This window comes from Medicago truncatula, chromosome 3 (genome assembly GCF_003473485.1).
Source record: "Medicago truncatula cultivar Jemalong A17 chromosome 3, MtrunA17r5.0-ANR, whole genome shotgun sequence".
NCBI lineage: Eukaryota > Viridiplantae > Streptophyta > Magnoliopsida > Fabales > Fabaceae > Medicago > Medicago truncatula.
In genome coordinates, this window is record NC_053044.1 from 38,730,302 (window position 1) to 38,747,944 (window position 17,643).

Sequence of the window (17,643 nt, forward strand, 5' to 3'; positions counted from 1 at the left end):
ATTTAGAGAGATAAAAACACACAAAAAATAAAAAGTAATTAATAATGATAAAATCCACTTAACGGTAGGATCCATCACTTATTTTTTATGTCAATAACTTTCTAAATTGCCGAAATGCCGAAATTGTTAGGCCGGATGCCTTGACCGGGGTTCGAACCCCGGTACCTCCACTTGTGTGTGTGAGTTCATAATGGCTTTGCCATTTCGTCTATCTACCAAAAAAAAAAAAACTTTCTAAATTGCATCTTTTCATTTATTTTTATAAATAAAAAGTATCCTTACCCTTGTGAAATGGAGGGAGTTATTAGAGATATAGTTTAGTCACGGTTAGTATTAGTTCTAGAGTAGTATATATAGTTGTAACCACCCCATTAGTGGGTTAATTCACTTATTTGTAATATTCAATTTATCATCAATACAAACATTATTTGAGTTTTTCTTAATGTTTGCTAACGGGAGTAAATTGTTTCCTCATTTTTCTTTTTCAACTGCCGAATTTACAGCTGTATATACAATAATGAGTGCAGAACAGTGTAGCATTTCCGTCAACTAACCAGCATATTCTATTCACTGCCAACCAAGAAAGTCAACATTACAACGGCTCCAAACCCCGATTAATCACACCACTAACCTTAACCACCTACACAAATCACCATTCACTAGAGCCACGTCACAACGATCCATATATAAACAACACACACTAATTTCATTTTACTCAACACTACCACCAAACACGGAAAACGCCGCAACACCATCATGAACCACGATTCATCATCTCTCAGCAATGAAGAAACTTCAAACACGCGCTGCACCTTCTGCTTCCCCTGCTTCGGTTCTCGTCACTCCACCACCACCGAACCATGGTGGGAGCGCGTGAGAGCTTCGTCTGTATCGCGTGGATTCATGAAAATCCGCGAGTGGTCAGAGATCGTTGCTGGACCACGGTGGAAGACGTTTATTCGGAGGTTCAACCGGAACAAGAGCGGTGGTTTCCGTCATGCGGGGAAGTATCAATACGATCCTTTGAGTTACGCTTTGAATTTCGATGAGGGACAGAATGGGGAGTTCGAAAATGATTCTCCTGATGGGTTTCGGAATTTTTCAGCTCGTTATGTTGCGGCCGTTCCGACTTTGAAGTCTGATTCGACGGATTTGGAACAAAACGTCGCCGTTTCAAGCTCAGAATGAAGAAAAAAGAAAGAAAGAAAGATTGAAGCTACTATGGAAATTGGAAACTAGGTTACTGTGTTTTGAAAGCATGACGTCACTTCTCTATTTTTTATTTTATTTTGTAATATAGCTTAAAGGAAATTTTTAAGAAGAGTTATATGATTATACTACATTTTTTTTTTTTTTGAAGAATTATAGTTTTATATTTTATGATGTACATTTTTAGTTGCGAGTCAATTTTTTTGTTCTGTTTTGGGTTGCAGATTGTAAATTTTCAGCATATTTTTCAGAATATTCTTATTTATCATACTTGATTTTAATACTAGTTGGTGGCGTATACGTCACAATGTATTGAATCTTGATAATCACTAGGAACTTCCATGGACTATGAATGAAGCTTGGATGTGATTCTAATTTTCTGTTTTACTGTTTTATAGTAGGATTTAGTTGGCAAATGTTGTATCTGTAATGTACAAATTTTTCATAAGCATGTGATAAACACCGTTTAAAATTTTGAATTTGGGTGAAGGTGCCTAACCTATCAATTATCAACATTACCAATTGAGCTACTATATCTTATGACTAACATAATTTAGGCCAATTTACAATAAAGTTTACGGGGATTTTGTTTTATGCTTTTTCCCCATAATATCTATCTTGGCCTTTTAAAATAATTTATGTCATTTTCATGAGTTAAAAATTGTTGAGTGACCAACCATGTTAACATGCTTTTTGTTGTGACTTGGGACAAATGGATAAGCTTTACTTGAAAACATGATTGAGCAACTTGCGTCAATACCTTACCTTCTTTATCATGATTGACATGTAGGTAAGATTTCGTTATTTTATTGTGTCAAGATAAACATTCTTATCAAGTTTGATGGATGTTATTGTCGTGTTTGATTTGTTGGATTGAATTTGTTTATGTCGGGTTAATAAAGTTTTCAATTAATTAAATTGAAAGTCACTAAACAAATGGTACAAACTTATAAGCCAAAATGTATAATAAACACAACCTTCTAAAGGGAAAATATGACAAACTAATTAATTTTTTTGGTAAAAGGAATGATGCTATGGATGTTAATCAATTCACATATAATCCTTTTTGTTTAAGATGTGATCATAACACATTGTGTCAATATCCTTTTGGATTGTGTTATCTGATAATAATGTATGGACACAAATACATGAGAGTATAAAATTAATAAGTTTTCAGGCATAACTCGGTAGGTTGTCTAGTAGTCTGCATGTTGAGATGTGACTTTTCTGAAGGATATTGAGCTTACTGCAAAAACTGTAAGTAATTTTCATCAACTGAGGGGAAATTCTAACTTGGTTATATGCAGAAAGAGTGCAAGGTCTCTCTATGTTCATCTTAATCAGTGATTCTATATATTGTAAGCGAAACAAGCCTTTCCCAGTTTTTCCCTAAAGAGGCAACACAATGAAGAAATCTAATTTATATTAAAATTCCCTTGCTTCTAGACAAGCTCTTGATTCCATACAATAATCCTTTATGCTTGGAAAAATAATTAAATTCTGTTTGTACCATTCTTTTCAACAGAATGATAAATATTGGTTGTTCAAATGGCACATACAAATTAAATCTAATTGGATCACCTGTATTCCATGCATATGGCTCAAATCCTTGATACTTTTCAAATTAGTAGAGCGGAATAAAAAAAAGTTCTTATTGTTGAAGAAGTGCTGATCTTAATTCTTACAAGCTGCTGCTATCTGCTTAGTTGCTGCTATACTTACTTCCGTAGTTTTGTCTTGCTCAAGTACTATTTTTGTAAATTGAGGCCTCAAACATAAGGCTTGATGCAGTATATAACATGTGAGAAGGAGCCTCAGGCATAAATAAAGGCTTGTTGCATATGGCAGCTAACTACAGTATATTATCCGTGATTTTCAGTATAAGTAAATAAACTAAGACTTATCTTCATAGGCTGTATACAATATGAAATAGTCCTGATTGTCCTGTTTCATTGAACAATATGAAAATTCACTTGTATGTTCTATTTGCTGTATACCTTAAGCCACATATTCAATCTAAATTTTGGGATATGATATAATTTTGAATTGCTGTCGCCTTTTGCTGCATGATGTAAGCTGAAACAGTACATGACTCCGTTCATTTTATCAGAGATGTGTCTGAATTTAAAGAAATTCATATCAATTCATATTCAAAATATTGCATCGATTCAGGGGTGCAGGGGTTTTTCTAGTTATGTTTTAATCAATTCACATACTACTTCTGTGACCTGACAGTTACACTGTTATAATAAAATTTATATGTTGCTTTATGGGTTGCTTGCCAATATATATGTGCTTGCAAGGGGTTGTTGTGCATGTTATTTTGTGAGAAAAAACCAGAGGGGTTTAGGGCAAATAAGGCCAATGATAATTGGCTTCATTTCTAAAGTTTGATTGATCTTGAACACATAGTGAAGCTTCTCTTTCTGTATTTGATATAGGTCACATTGAATGAACCGCGTAAATCTTGTGTGCCCGTTCTCTTTGTTTTGCAATGTTTGGTTTTCGGCTTGTTATGTGTTTGTGTTATATTCTTGGAAGTGTATTTTCTGGTTGTTTACTGTTCCAGGAATTTTGTGACTTCCTATCTCTTTGGACCAAGAGTTTGCTTAGATGGAAGGCACAAAATAATTTCATGCCAAAAGGTTAATGTATTTTTTCAAACAGTGTTGATATGTGTGCGTGAGTGCTTGTTATTATGAATCAGAGGATGGAGTATCAAGGTCCCATACAATGGAAAGATAGAATGCATAATGCTCTCTAGGAATCATCACACAATTGTATAAAAGATGATTGAAATGATACATGAGTGTTCCTATATATAGAGTTTAGTTGTGTAATTAACTCTTAACCAAGCTTCTCAAACACTCTAACTAACTATAGTGTATTCTAACTAACTATATAGTGTAATTTTTTTTTCTTTCACTATAGTTAATTAGAGTGTTTGAGAAGCTTGGTTAAGAGTTAGTTACACAACTAAACTCTATATATAGGAACACTCATGTATCATTTCAATCATCTTTTATATAATTTTTTCTTAGTGATGACTCCTAGAGAGCATTATGCATTCTATCTTTCCATTGTATGGGACCTTGATACTCGACATCCTCTGATTCATAATACTTGTAAAGATAGATTGAGTACCAAAGTCTCTTAGATTGTGTCATATGATCATAATGTATGCACAAGAATACATGACAATATAAAAATAATAAGTTTTTCAGACATTACTTGGTAGGTTGTCTCGTTCGGATGTTGGGAAGTTACTTTTTCTAAAGGATCCAGTCGCTGCACTATTGTAATTGAGCGTGCTGCAAAATCTGCAAGTAATTTATATCAACCGAGTAATATGCAGAAAGAGTGCACCAAGGTATTTATGTTCATCTCGCTCAGCGAATCTGTATTGTAAGTGATGCTCAACATTTCTTTGTTTTTCCCAAAAAAGGCAGTACAGTGAGGGAATATAGTTCATATAGAATTTCCTTGCTGCTGGACAAGGTCTTGAATCCTTTGCTATTTGGCCATCCTTTATGCTTGGGAAAATATTAAATTCTATGTGTGCACCATTCTTTTCAATACTGGTTGTTCGAATGGACTTTCACATAAAAATTAAACTTAAATATGGAGTGTGGATTGAAAATTCTTATTGCTGAAAAAGTCCTGATTTTAATTTTTACAAGCTGCTATACTTACTTCCTTAATTTTGTTCAGTCTAACTTTTGCCTTCAGTACAATTTTTGTAAACTGAGGCCTCAGACATAAGGCTTTTCGGAGTATAAAACATTTATGTTAGAACCTGATGGTAACCAACACTTTATCTTCATAGTTGTGTCCATTATGAAATAGTCCTGTTTCAATGATCAATATGAAAATCCACCTGCATGTTCTGTTTGTTGCATAGTAAGCAACTTGTGAAAGAAAAACCATCCCTTAAGCCACGGATTCAATCTCAATTTTGGGATACGAGTCGTATTGCTGTCTCATTTTGCTGCATGATGTATGCTGAAGCATTGCATGATTCCATGCATTTTGCGTGTCATGCATAAATTATTTTGGATTGGAGTGTCAACCTTTTAGGGAGTTACGTTGATTGTAGCATGCCTAGACTACTTTCGATTAGATTTAGTTCCAACATTTTTGCTCTATAGACGATAAAATTATAGTATGGTTAAAATATTTTGTTTTGTGCTTTAAATATAACATACTTGGTTTTGATCTCTATAAATTCATCTCTATTGCTCATAGTGTTGAATTGACACAACATCAACTAGTTCAATTTATTTAGTTGGATTCATGGTTAAAGCTTATGCCTTACAAGATTTTCCCAATTCAGATTGTTCAATACTTATTCATCAATTGATTGCGGCGTTGTTCTGATTTGAAATAGTATAGCCTATAAAGTTGTTTGCATTCCAAAAGTCGAAATCAAACGTATGGCAGAAAAAAATGTACCCAAGATGTTGTATAATGGGTACCCTAAATCAAAGATTGTTTCAGTTATTCAATTGTTTAAGTTGAAAACAAGTTTGTCTCAATTTGTGAGGCATGTGATTATGTACTAAAAAACACAAATTCCATAGCAGGGATGCAGACAGTGATGATGTTTAAGCAGTAGACATTATAACATTACCAGCCTCTACATTCCCTGGTATAAGAGACATTCTTGCTAATTGAAATTACATTGAATCTTCTAAAATTTTATTATAGACTAGTATATGATACGATAACTAAAATCTCGATCATCTGTCAAAGGATACAGATTTTTCGTCTTCATCTTTCAGCGCATTTGTGATGAGTGCCACTTGACTCATACTTAGCTTATCATTTGGAGAAGGATTAATGCATTTTAATGCCACCTGCAACAAGTTCACCATTCTCTCTTCAGAAGCACCTTGTGAGATTAGAGACCTATCAAAAACTTCTGCAGTCCATTCCTCACTGATGACTGAATTCACCCATTTAACCAAATCAAATCCATCATTTTTAACTACTTTTCCTGTCAGGAGTTCGAGAAGTATCACACCGAAGGCATATATATCAGCTCTGAAGGTGGCTGATGCAGACATGTTTTTGTTTCTGCGGCTTCTGATATGAGAAATGACACCTTGATTTTCCGCGACCATTAGACCATATTCGCTTATTTGTGGGTTCATATTCTTGTCAAACAGAATGTTACTCGATTTGAAGTTACCATGTGCTATTCCACTCTCACCAAGCTCCTCATGCATATAGGCCAAAGCTTCAGCTATCTTAGCAGCAACATCTAGTCTGCTCCTCCAATCAAGAGAGTGTCCACTTTGAGATCCTGAAGAAATAAAAGGTGAGTAAAAATATTTGGCTACGTTTATTCTGAGTCTAAATTTCATCAATTCAGGCATGTGCTTGTAGGCTAACAAATTAATTGCTTACTGTATAAACTTATTTATTGACATAAGCACTTGATAAAGTGTTTGGTAGAGCTTATGCAAACAACTTATAACATGTCCATAACTTATAAAAACAACTTATAGCTTATATAAAAATAGTTTGACTATATTGTCTCTTAGACTATAACTTATGGATAAGCGCATAAAACTTCGCACACTAGCTTCTTACTTTGCATTTCAATGGATGTAATACACAGTAACACAACTCAATAATTAAGTAGCAACTTACCATAGAGCAACATGAAGAGGCTACCATTCGGAAGATATTCATACGCCAGAAGTTTCTCTTGCTGAGAGCAATAGTATGCAACAGGTGACATTACAAGAGTATGCTTCACTTGAGCTATTAAGTTCATCCTTCTCTCGAATTCATGCTTCGAAATCCCCCAATCCTTGATCCTCTTAACAGCCAAAAGCACACCATTATCTAGCATAACTTTGTATAGGCTTCCATGTTTTCCTCTCCTAATCAATTCAGCAGGAGCACTTAACAAGTCCTCAAATTGCAATCCCCTAAGCTTTCTACTTGAAAGAAGAACAAGACCTGATGTAGTCACTCCACTTTCCATAGATGTCATAGAATACTCTGATCTAACTCCAAGTCCATTAAACCAATTCTTTGATCCATTTGAATTTAATATCTCACTAAGCTTTTCACCTCCAACAATAACAACGCCACCACTAGTGTCTTGTGACATGTCCTTCTTTTCAACATGATCTAATCCTGTTTCTCTATTTTTGGTCATGCATTTTCTTGACAACTTGAAGATCAAGAAAATTATGAACATTAAACCAATAACTATGTAGCCTGAATAAATTGGCAAATCATTAAGAAATGGATTTTTCTTTTTGTCTTTTATAACGATTGGAGGAGGAGGTGGTGGTGGAGGCGGACATGACGAGTTTGAAATTGGTTTTCCGCATAAATTAGGATTACCATAAAAGCTATCTGCACTAAATCTACCTCCAACATCAGGAACAGGACCGCGTAAATTGTTGTTAGAGACATTAAAAACTTCAAAGTTGGAGAAATCAAAATCAGGAATCTGACCAGTGAAATTGTTGTTTTGAGCTAAAAAAGATATCAAGCTTGTAACATTAACCATATTTGGAAGGTTTCCGGTGAAGAGATTGTCTGAAACATGCAGGCGCTTCATGTTACGTAGTTGAGGAATGGAAACAGGAAGATTGCCAGAGAATTTGTTACCACTAAGAAGCAAGTGTGTCAAAAACTTACAGTCTTTTATATCCTCCGATATAAAACCGTGTAAGTAATTGTTGTTGAGGCTGAGGTACTGAAGAGTGTTAGCAATGCAAAGAGAAGTAGCGTCTAGAACGCCGGTGAAATTAAGTTCTTCAAGAACTATAGTCTTAATGTATTGGTTGTTTGCGTAACAAGTTACACCTAGCCAGTTATGAGCGCATGGATCTGATGTGAGGTTCCAACCCTGCATCGAATTCTGATCAGGTGGTTCAAGTTGATGCATGAATTTGACAAGGGCTTTTCTGACATTTTCTGATTCTGAATTTGTCTTTAGAAAAAACAGAAACAGAAAAGTGAGTATTATCCAGAACCAGATTTGTTTTAGACTCATTTTTTTGCAGTGTTTTTGAGTTAACAGTTAATTCTCTTCTTCTTGAACTTGAAGTGAAGTGGCTCTCTCTATGTTATTTACGTCTATACATTACTAATGTTAGAGTGTAATGAAAATAGGTGACTAAAACTGAACTCTAAAGAGTGATTAATTAGTATAATAATAATTAAAAAAAATGAAGGTCAATGTTCATATAAAGCCATTGTATCCAAATGGCCAATACAACTGCATGCAATAAAAAATCTTGTGATGTGTTGTGATTAGTGAATTTCGTTGACATTAATGAGGAATTGTGGAAATGAGCCAAAGGGCAGAATGTAACAATAGGAGCTTTAGAAGCTGCAGCCGGCATTTTGAAATGGTCATTTTGTCACTACTCAATGGCCTTTTCGCCATAACTTTCTTAAGGGTTTAACTCACAATGATTATTTATTTACAAATGTAAATATGTTATTAAGTTGTGTTTTCTTCTTCATAAGAGTCCAACCTCTTTAATTAATTGGTTGTGTTATATAGACACGAAAAACCAACATTATATTCCAATACCGAATACAAATGAGTTTTGACATTGTATCTGAGGAGAAAGAAAAAGAATATAAATAGAGAGAAAAACAAGTATAAAAGTTTGAAATCGTATAAATATACGATATTAATATTGGATTTTAGTGAAATAGATCTTTTTTAATCAATAAAAATAGAACTTGATATCACATTTTAAAGTTTACAACAATCATACATCATACACATTGAACACTTAAGCTAGATCTATTACTTTCTTGCAATAATGTTAATCTAACTAAGAGGTTCTTATTTTATCTTGTGGTAACAATTAATTTTTTTTAGGGATGTGTTAATAGTGCATGTTGTAGTTAAAGTGAGTCAATAACAAAACGATTTTATTATCCCCTAAAAAAACAATTTTATTAGTGTAAATTAGTAGTGCTGCCTAACTAAATAGGACATATTGTGATGAGTTCGTGAGAATATTTTCGCTATATGTTGCATTTTCCATGATTTAATTTTCATGTTGCCAAAATAACAACGACAATAATCTACATTATTGAATAAAGAGAACTCCAATGACAACTACTATACAATAATAATAATCTACATTATTGAATAAAGAGAACTCCAATAATAACTACTATTTTTGGTCAAACATTGTTATGTACGAATTGGTTTTAGCCAACAAAATTCTGTCCAAATTTAAATTTACATATGTAATATAAAGAAACACCAAAAGTAACTATCAAATTTGGTCGGACTTTTTTCTATACAAATTTCCTTTAACCATACAATTTTTCAACTTTAAATTTCAAAGCTTATATTGAAAGTTGAAACTAAAATTTAGATAAGCTAAGATAATATAAATATTATGTAATTGAAACAATGATATTAAATTAAAATGGATATTATACAGACGCATATACATATATAGATAGATAAATAAATCAAAACTTGATAGAAAGCAAGTAACCCTTTTTATATAATGATAGTTTTTTTTTGGCAAAATAATATTTTATTTATAAAATAATGATAATAATTTTAATTAGGGTACTGATTTTTTTAACACCCTTGCAAAAATCAAAACACATATAACAGGCCTCTCATTTCCTCTATCTCTCTCACCTACCCATCAAATTTATCATCCCACTTTTTTTATTTCTATCTACCTCTCAAGGTGTAGAATAACATTTGAGTGCAAATAAATTTTTTCATTTATGTAATGCATGAACATGTGACCGACTGACCGTCAAAGTAACTAACGATGTACAATATACAGCATGCAGTTGTTTGGATTTGGACCACCAAACACTCACTCCTGTCATGGACCTACGCCACACATAATAAATGTAACAACTTCACACCAAATCCCTAACCATAATAAACTAAAGAAGTGTTCAAAAGAAAACACGCAAAGAAAATAAAATATTTTAAAAAATATTAGATATCATTAGTTCTTTGATTTAGATTGCCCTCTACGTGAGTAAAAATATATATTTCAACTATAGTGTAAAAATAGTTTTGAAGAGATTCAATCATATTGTAAAGAAAAATGCTTTGTATCCCGCCCGACAATTGGTTTCACGAATCATCCCGACCTGCATATCTATACTTCAATATTAATTATTTTATTTTTAACACTAACTGGGGGCTTATAACACAAATTATGCATTCTTGATAAATTCGCTAGATATTTTGTCGCTATATATAGCATTCCCCGTTTGTAAAACTATCAATTTGATGATCTTTTTAATAAATGATCAATTTATAAATGTTGTTTTAACCTTAGTGAGTCCTAGAACCTGACTCACCTAACTTTTTTAACCCAAAAAATTGACATGTTATTAAAGTTCAATTTTAGATGAAAAAGATATTAATATTTATTTAATTATGCTAGTACCTCAAATAGAATTATCTTTAGCAAATGAATTATATCTAAAACAAAAAAGAAAAGAAAAGAAAAACCGAAATATGATTAGATGTTATCAAATGATATTGAATGAATGATTTTGATATTCTTCATGAGCATAAATGAAAGGATAAACTGTAAATATGTCATATACCTTGTTCATAAAAAATCATATTCTTTCATTTGTTCACAAAGAATATCAACATTATTTATACGTTGATTGTATAATACATATATGGTTTTCTTCAAAAAAAAAGAAAAATACATATTTTGTTATTAGAGTAATGGCTAGCAATTTAATCAAAACAAGAGTAATGCTAACAACACTAATTCAATAGGCTATTTTCATCACTATTTTTTTTATTGGATAAAACATATGGATTGATCGCTAATGATACTTCTCATCTTCACCCTTAAACAACTCTCATAAAGAAGATTAATCGGGCAATTCCACAACTTGGATTTGGACAATTGTTTTTCATCATACTCTTAAAGAAGACAACAAATGCGCATATTTGCTTGCCAAAATAGGTGCTACCTCATATTGTCTTCCCCACCACAATCATTTTTAATAATCGATGCCTTTAGGTGTTATTCTTTCTCGAGTTTAGTTTGTCTTTCTGTTTTGTTTCTTCTCCTTTTCTTCGTTTAAAAAGCAATTTATATAAGCTCTTTAAAAAAAAAATACAGCTCAACCTAATCTAGTTAAAAAGACTATAAATACACATAGGTAAAAAAAAAAAGTATTAAAAAACCAATGTTTTTCAATTTCTTCCTAAGAAAATCAAATGTCATGAGAATTGAGAGGCCACTATGAGTTAATAAATACATACAAATTATGTGATGTACGATTCTACCGTTAGTTGCTACTAATCACTAACAGTTATAGAGTCCACTTCTAAATTTAAGAAAACTTGAAAATTTATAAGGACCACTTTCAGGTTCAAACGGAAATGTGGGACTGAGGTTGATGTACGAGTCTCTGTTTTTAATGCCGAAAGGAAATTGTTAAAACTATAAAGTATTGTAATATTTTCACTTTTTCCTCTTCAATATACTTTTCTCTTTTACGGATTCAATATACTTTTATAAAAAATGGTTATTCTTTATATGTTTTATTTTATATCTATCTTTTTCTGGATTCAATATGTTTGCTTTCGCGGTGAAAGCCCATGTATCACATACAGTGTCTCCCCATGGCCTTTTCGCCTTCAAAAGCATCCTTCCTTTTTAATGTTCGGGCATCCATCCAACGCATTCTTTTTTATCTTGTACTTAGCAAGAAAACGAATAGGCTACACAAACGATACAGTTAACACCGAGCCAATCTCAAAGAAAAAAGTGAACTACATACACCTATATTAGAGGGACAAAATCTATCTTTCTTATCTTAAAAACCGGAATCTTGGGATACCACCACTAATAGACCGACAAGGACCAGAGACTTGAACACCAATCATATATGCATTCACCAACAAAGACGCACGTCACTTACATATGCGGCAAATGAGAAGCTACAAACGATAACTTTAACTCGAATAGGGCTTGCGTACAAGGAAACAAACAAAGTATGAAATGTGATGTTTAATGCGACAATTATTGACAATTACAAACACGAAAACAAACAAAGCATAATACAAAAGAGTTGTGCTATTTATTACGACAAGAAACACAAGAATCTCTCTTACCAATTTTTACGAAAATTGACGGAATACACGGAGCAGAAACAACGAAAATTAATAAACAATATTTATTCTTCGCTTTTGTAGAGTGATCATCCATAACAATAAGCATTTCTTGATAAGAAATCTCCATTTTATCACACTAATTTTAGGAAGTAGTTAAAACTTGACAAAAGTAATCTTTCATTTGTTATAATAATCAATCCTTAATTAATACATATATCTTATCTTATAATATATAATTATAACAAGTAATACACTACATACTAAAAACAATATTTTCAATGACGTGAGTGAAGATAAATAAAAATTGAATGACGTATAATTAGATTAAAAAAAGAAAGAAAAGCAATTAGTAGTTAGTAGTACATTGAGAGCCAGCAAGGAAGCAAGTAGTGAATGAGTGAGAATCATGTGAAGTGCCGCCACATACATAAACACACAAACTCTCTCTTTTCTCATCTAACAAAAACAAAACACTCATTTCATTATTTCTATCTATTTTCTTTTCTGTAAGTAAATTATCTTTCAGATTTTCTTCTTGTTGTTTGCAACAATGGCTTCAACAGCTTCAAGATTCATCAAGTGCGTCACAGTTGGAGACGGAGCTGTAGGCAAAACCTGCATGCTCATTTGCTACACCAGCAACAAATTCCCCACTGTATACTTTTCTTTTTCTCTTCATAACATCAATTTAACTCTTTCACTTTTTCTTATCATTTTTATTTTTAAATTTACCCAATTCTTGCTTATCAAAATCATGACTTTTTCTCTCTATTCTGATTTATCTATTTTTTTTTTTTTTTATCAGGACTATATTCCTACAGTGTTTGATAATTTTAGTGCAAATGTGGTTGTGGAAGGCATTACTGTCAATTTAGGTCTCTGGGATACAGCTGGTATGTTCACTTACTCACTCTTGTTAAACTTACCTTGTTGTTTATATTGATTTTGAATGAGTTGATTCTGATTAAAAGGTGCGTTGAACTTAGAATGATTTATGTTTGGATATGTTCATGTAAAAGCGCGTTCAACTATAAATTCGAGACTAAAAATCAATTATCGAGGCTAAAACTACAAATTTCGGGAGGCAAAATCAATTATACTCCAGAACACATGTTTGGTTCTGTGGTGAGAAAAATTGATTTTGGCTAAAATTGAGTTTAAGGTAAAGTGATTTATATTTGGAAACAATCATGTAAAAGTGAGTTGAATGATAAATTTGAGTGTAAAAATCAATTCTAGAACCAGAAGCTACTATTTCCAGCTTCAAGTCTACATCCCTGAAATCAATTTTGGCACCTCCAAAAATGGAACCAAACATGTCTACATCTCTAGAATCAATTTTGACTTGTGTAAAAGTGGAACTGGACAGATAAAAACGAAAAAGAAGGGCATGTAGGGGCATTGTTTAGAAATTCAATCTCTGGTGTGGTTGGTTATGTCAAATTGATAAGTTTGTTATGTTGTGTTTGTTTCTAATGTATTCCTCAGGGCAAGAGGATTACAATAGGCTGAGGCCTTTGAGCTACAGAGGGGCAGATGTCTTTGTCTTGGCTTTTTCTTTAGTTAGTCGCGCAAGTTACGAAAATGTGTTCAAGAAGGTATGCTTTTATGCTCGTGTCTCTGAATTACCACTTTTGCTTGTCTTGCAGATGTCTCTTTTGTTCTCTAATTTGTTGTATACACTGTTCAGTGGATCCCTGAACTCCAGCATTTTGCCCCTGGCGTCCCTGTTGTACTTGTTGGAACCAAATTGGGTAAGTCATCAATCACTTATATCATTCTCATGCTAATTTGTCTTCTAATTATGATTGTTTTTCTGCCAAACTCTTTATAAAGCAATATTTAGATGTGAGAAAATGTGACAAGGAGACTAGAAATCCGGCACTCATCATTTAAGATAATTTTTTTCTTAAGGTTGCTATTCATGTTAAATGGTCATATAATTTCAAGGCAAGGAAAGCTCCAAACTTTTCCACACATGTCTGTTATGGTGAAAACACATTTTATTGTACGTCTACCGTATTACATGATAGTAATCCATTAAGGAATCATATCTACAGAAAAACATTCAATTGTAACTATTGAAACTTTACATTTGATGAGATCTGGCCTGAAAACATGTTTATAAGTAGAAGGTATTCATTAAAATCCACTTTTGTAGTAGGACTGAGTTAGGCCCAACCCAAATTTGAGATGATATAACAGTATCCAATATTTGTTTGGCCATCTGTTATCAGGCCACTGAGGTCACGTTCCAGATGTTTGCTCCTTGGTGTGAGGGGGGTGTTCAGTGTCCCACGTTTGATTTTATATTGCTTCAAAATGTGTTTGATTAGGAGGCATCCATCACCTCAAAAACTGGTTTTGTAGGATTGAATTATGTCCATCCCAAATTTTAAGAGTAACAATTTTCATTCCATTGATTGCTTTTATGATCATCGCACAAAGGAAGTCTAAGCCAATTTACCTAAAGGAAAAACAAAGATGGAAGTCTAGAGACCATTAACTGTAAGATAACCTATCTGTTGAATGGAAAAGAGGACATCGAGATTTGAAAGAGACAAAGTATGGCAATCATAAGCTACATAATCGCAGTTGAATATGTCAAATGATTGTTCTGGTTCTTTCCTGAATTTGTTCACGATTTATTTGTTGCTTTAAAGATCTTAATGGTTTGATTGAAATTTTTTCGCTATCTCCAAAGTGGAAAGCACATATCCGCTATTATCCATACTGTTTTTTTTTCTTTGCATTTTTTACTTCCGATATATTCCAAAATTTGAAGCAACATACCTTCTATATATAATATTTCTCCTTGAGACGCAACTGAAAACTAGTTTGGAAGAAAGAAAAATATGACCACAAATTGTTTTAAAAAAATCACTCTGGAAATCTATGCTTTATGAAAAAGTGGTAGTTTTGATGTGCATTTTTACCGATCACTGCATTGTTGCGGTTTTTTTATGAGCGTACAGATCTCCGAGAAGACAGACATTATTTGGCTGATCATCCTGGCATGGTGCCGGTGACCACTGAGCAAGTACAAATCTTCCTTTATTAGCTTTGTATAGAGTTGAATATGCAGTGTTTTCTGAAACCTTTGGCTTTTGTTCATAACTAGGGTGAGGAACTCCGTAAGCAGATTGGAGCTACATATTATATTGAGTGCAGCTCAAAAACTCAGCAGGCATGTTTACTCTGCCATCTAATTCTTGCAATTCTTCATTGTTTCAAGTTGGTTATAGTTGTACCACTGATTGTCATCTAAAGAAACTCCCTACTAGCACTACGAAGTGCTACACTCGGTGGTGTGTCTTCTTTGTGCCCACACCACTAACTTCCTAGGGCAAGAAAAATGTTTTGAAATTCAATATATATGTTTGTTTGTTTGTCACTGTATAATGTTCAATATTTTTTAAAATTTTATAATACGTGAACAGTCAATAATAAGGCCATGCCAAATGACGATGCCGTTTTATTTCATTTTCCCACTTGACTTTTGATATAGCACAATTTATTGGTGTCTCAGTTTTGTTTGATAGTCAGTCTTCTTCATCATTTATCCAGTAATTGATGTTTTATTTAAAGTTCCTCAAGAAATTGATTTATTCATAATACAATTGCAGAATGTGAAGGGAGTTTTTGATGCTGCGATTAGGATGGTCATCAAGCCTCCACAAAAGCAACACGAGAAAAGGAAAAAAGCTCGTCGAGGCTGTTTCCTGTAAGTACACTTTCTCTGTATTATATCAACTGCTTTATATTTGTTACATGTTACAACTTTCCATGCACACTTCATCTTTTGTAATTTTATATTTTTGTTGACAACATCCCTAAGTTTATATTTTATTAGTTGTTTGCCCTTTGGTCAAAAAATTATTGTTAGAATAGCCACAAATATGATATAATACTAATTAGGTACGGAAACTGATACTAATGAAAGTTAATGAATACGGTAGCAACTCCCATTAATTAAGCCACCTTTACAAAAGGGGGATATACTCATTAGGTAGCAGTTGTGCTGTGTGCTGTCTAGCACTTCACAATAATAAATAATATCAACATTAGAATACCAAAAAAGTTGTATACAAGATGGTCCTTTGCTTTCAGTGTTTGGTTACAATCACAGGTCCTTATTAGCTTTTTAGTTGAGATTTTGAATAGTTCATAAATCTATTTTGTGGGTTTAATCTATCTCATTGAAAATGCAGAAATGTCCTCTGTGGAAGGAGCATCGTTCGTCATAAATGAAACTCTTCAATATTCAATCCCAAATTTCAAAAGCTTTATGTGCCATGGGGAAGTAGTTTGCAGAAATTTTAAGCTTGACGTAAAATCATTTTGTTGGAGTTTGCAGTATAGTATATAGCATTATAGCTACTTACATTTGACCGTTTTCAATTTTAGTTTCTTGATAGGTTTATATGGTTTGAGGAATTATGAAATATTTGCAGCTTATATATTGTAAAGAAATGACACAATTTCTTGACCAGCTACCATTTTGTTTGAATTACTATGTACATATAGCTTAGCAGTTGTTTGGTCCAGACAGACTAATATTTTTCAAGCATTTCAATTGAGATTTTCTCCGGCCATTTGTTCTCAGGATCCTTACATGTTTAATTAATATATGATATTATCATTAAAGAAGAGTATAATAGGTTCCTTATTTTGATCAGTCTTCAATATCATCTTCTAACTTGCAGGATTTAGTCCACAACTTATGCAGAATGTTTTTTTTTTTATATATGGTCAAGATTGAATAAGAGAATAAGGATATTATGCATGTGTTTCACTTCTAATTCGATTGAAACGATGATCAATTCAATACTGTCGATGAAGTTGAAAAGTTAAATTTGAGGTTTTGATCCTCTTTGCTTTGATGTTCGATTTGCTGCAGCTTTGGTTGTTGGACATCCCACCAACTTCAATGAAAAACGTGGGTATAAGTTAGTATTAGTCTCCTCTCGGCAGTCGATAATAATTAAATCTGCATCAGCAGTAGCCCGAGGAGTAGAAGTTATAAGGTAGTTTGATTTGATCGTCATCCACTAGCATAGTAATAACTTTGGCTATACAAAAAAATCAGCTCAAGCAATTACGAAAAAGCAGGTAGTTTCTAGCGTGAGCCATGACCAGCTGATTAGTTGAGACTTGAGAGTTGGTTTATTATTCCTTCTCAATTTAATCCTTGGTAGAACAAAGACGAATATTTACTCCCACTTGCACAGTTCAACAGCCCATCAAAGTTGTTAAAAATTTACGGTATAGACTCTCCACTTATTTATTTTAAGAAGTGAATTTTGAGTCAC

General features: G+C 32.9%; 3 protein-coding genes across 3 annotated transcripts; 2 read left to right on the top strand and 1 right to left on the bottom strand.

The window, feature by feature from the left end:
• Positions 1–513: 513 nt before the first annotated feature.
• On the top strand, positions 514–1,625 carry LOC25489546 (uncharacterized). The gene has a single exon (XM_013605568.3). The coding sequence runs from the start codon at positions 757–759 to the stop codon at positions 1,186–1,188; it is 432 nt and encodes a 143-aa protein (XP_013461022.1). The 5' UTR covers positions 514–756; the 3' UTR covers positions 1,189–1,625.
• A 4,064-nt stretch (positions 1,626–5,689) lies between these two features.
• Positions 5,690–8,331, bottom strand: LOC25489547 (probable inactive receptor kinase At2g26730). The gene is made up of 2 exons (XM_013605569.3): positions 6,865–8,331; positions 5,690–6,514 (listed from the first exon to the last, which is right to left on the bottom strand). Exons 1-2 carry the CDS (start codon positions 8,228–8,230, stop codon positions 5,949–5,951), a joined length of 1,932 nt encoding a protein of 643 aa, XP_013461023.1. The 5' UTR covers positions 8,231–8,331; the 3' UTR covers positions 5,690–5,948.
• Positions 8,332–12,707: 4,376 nt separating this feature from the next.
• LOC25489548 (rac-like GTP-binding protein ARAC8) lies at positions 12,708–16,936 on the top strand. Its single transcript, XM_013605570.3, has 8 exons — positions 12,708–12,986; positions 13,137–13,224; positions 13,820–13,929; positions 14,022–14,085; positions 15,307–15,371; positions 15,453–15,518; positions 15,958–16,055; positions 16,543–16,936. Exons 1-8 carry the CDS (start codon positions 12,882–12,884, stop codon positions 16,580–16,582), a joined length of 636 nt encoding a protein of 211 aa, XP_013461024.1. The 5' UTR covers positions 12,708–12,881; the 3' UTR covers positions 16,583–16,936.
• Positions 16,937–17,643: the final 707 nt, after the last annotated feature.

What these genes read in the sequence shown, in the direction of transcription:
- LOC25489548 (XM_013605570.3), top strand. Translation starts at nt 12,882, where the DNA reads ATGGCTTCAACAGCTTCAAGATTCATCAAGTGCGTCACAGTTGGAGAC. An exon ending in CCAGCAACAAATTCCCCACT is followed by an intron (nt 12,987 to 13,136) that starts GTATACTTTTCT and finishes TTTTTTTATCAG; the next exon opens with GACTATATTCCTACAGTGTT. An exon ending in GCAGCTCAAAAACTCAGCAG is followed by an intron (nt 15,519 to 15,957) that starts GCATGTTTACTC and finishes ATACAATTGCAG; the next exon opens with AATGTGAAGGGAGTTTTTGA.
- LOC25489547 (XM_013605569.3), bottom strand. Translation starts at nt 8,230, where the DNA reads ATGAGTCTAAAACAAATCTGGTTCTGGATAATACTCACTTTTCTGTTT. An exon ending in CCTCTTCATGTTGCTCTATG is followed by an intron (nt 6,515 to 6,864) that starts GTAAGTTGCTAC and finishes TTATTTCTTCAG; the next exon opens with GATCTCAAAGTGGACACTCT.
- LOC25489546 (XM_013605568.3), top strand. Translation starts at nt 757, where the DNA reads ATGAACCACGATTCATCATCTCTCAGCAATGAAGAAACTTCAAACACG.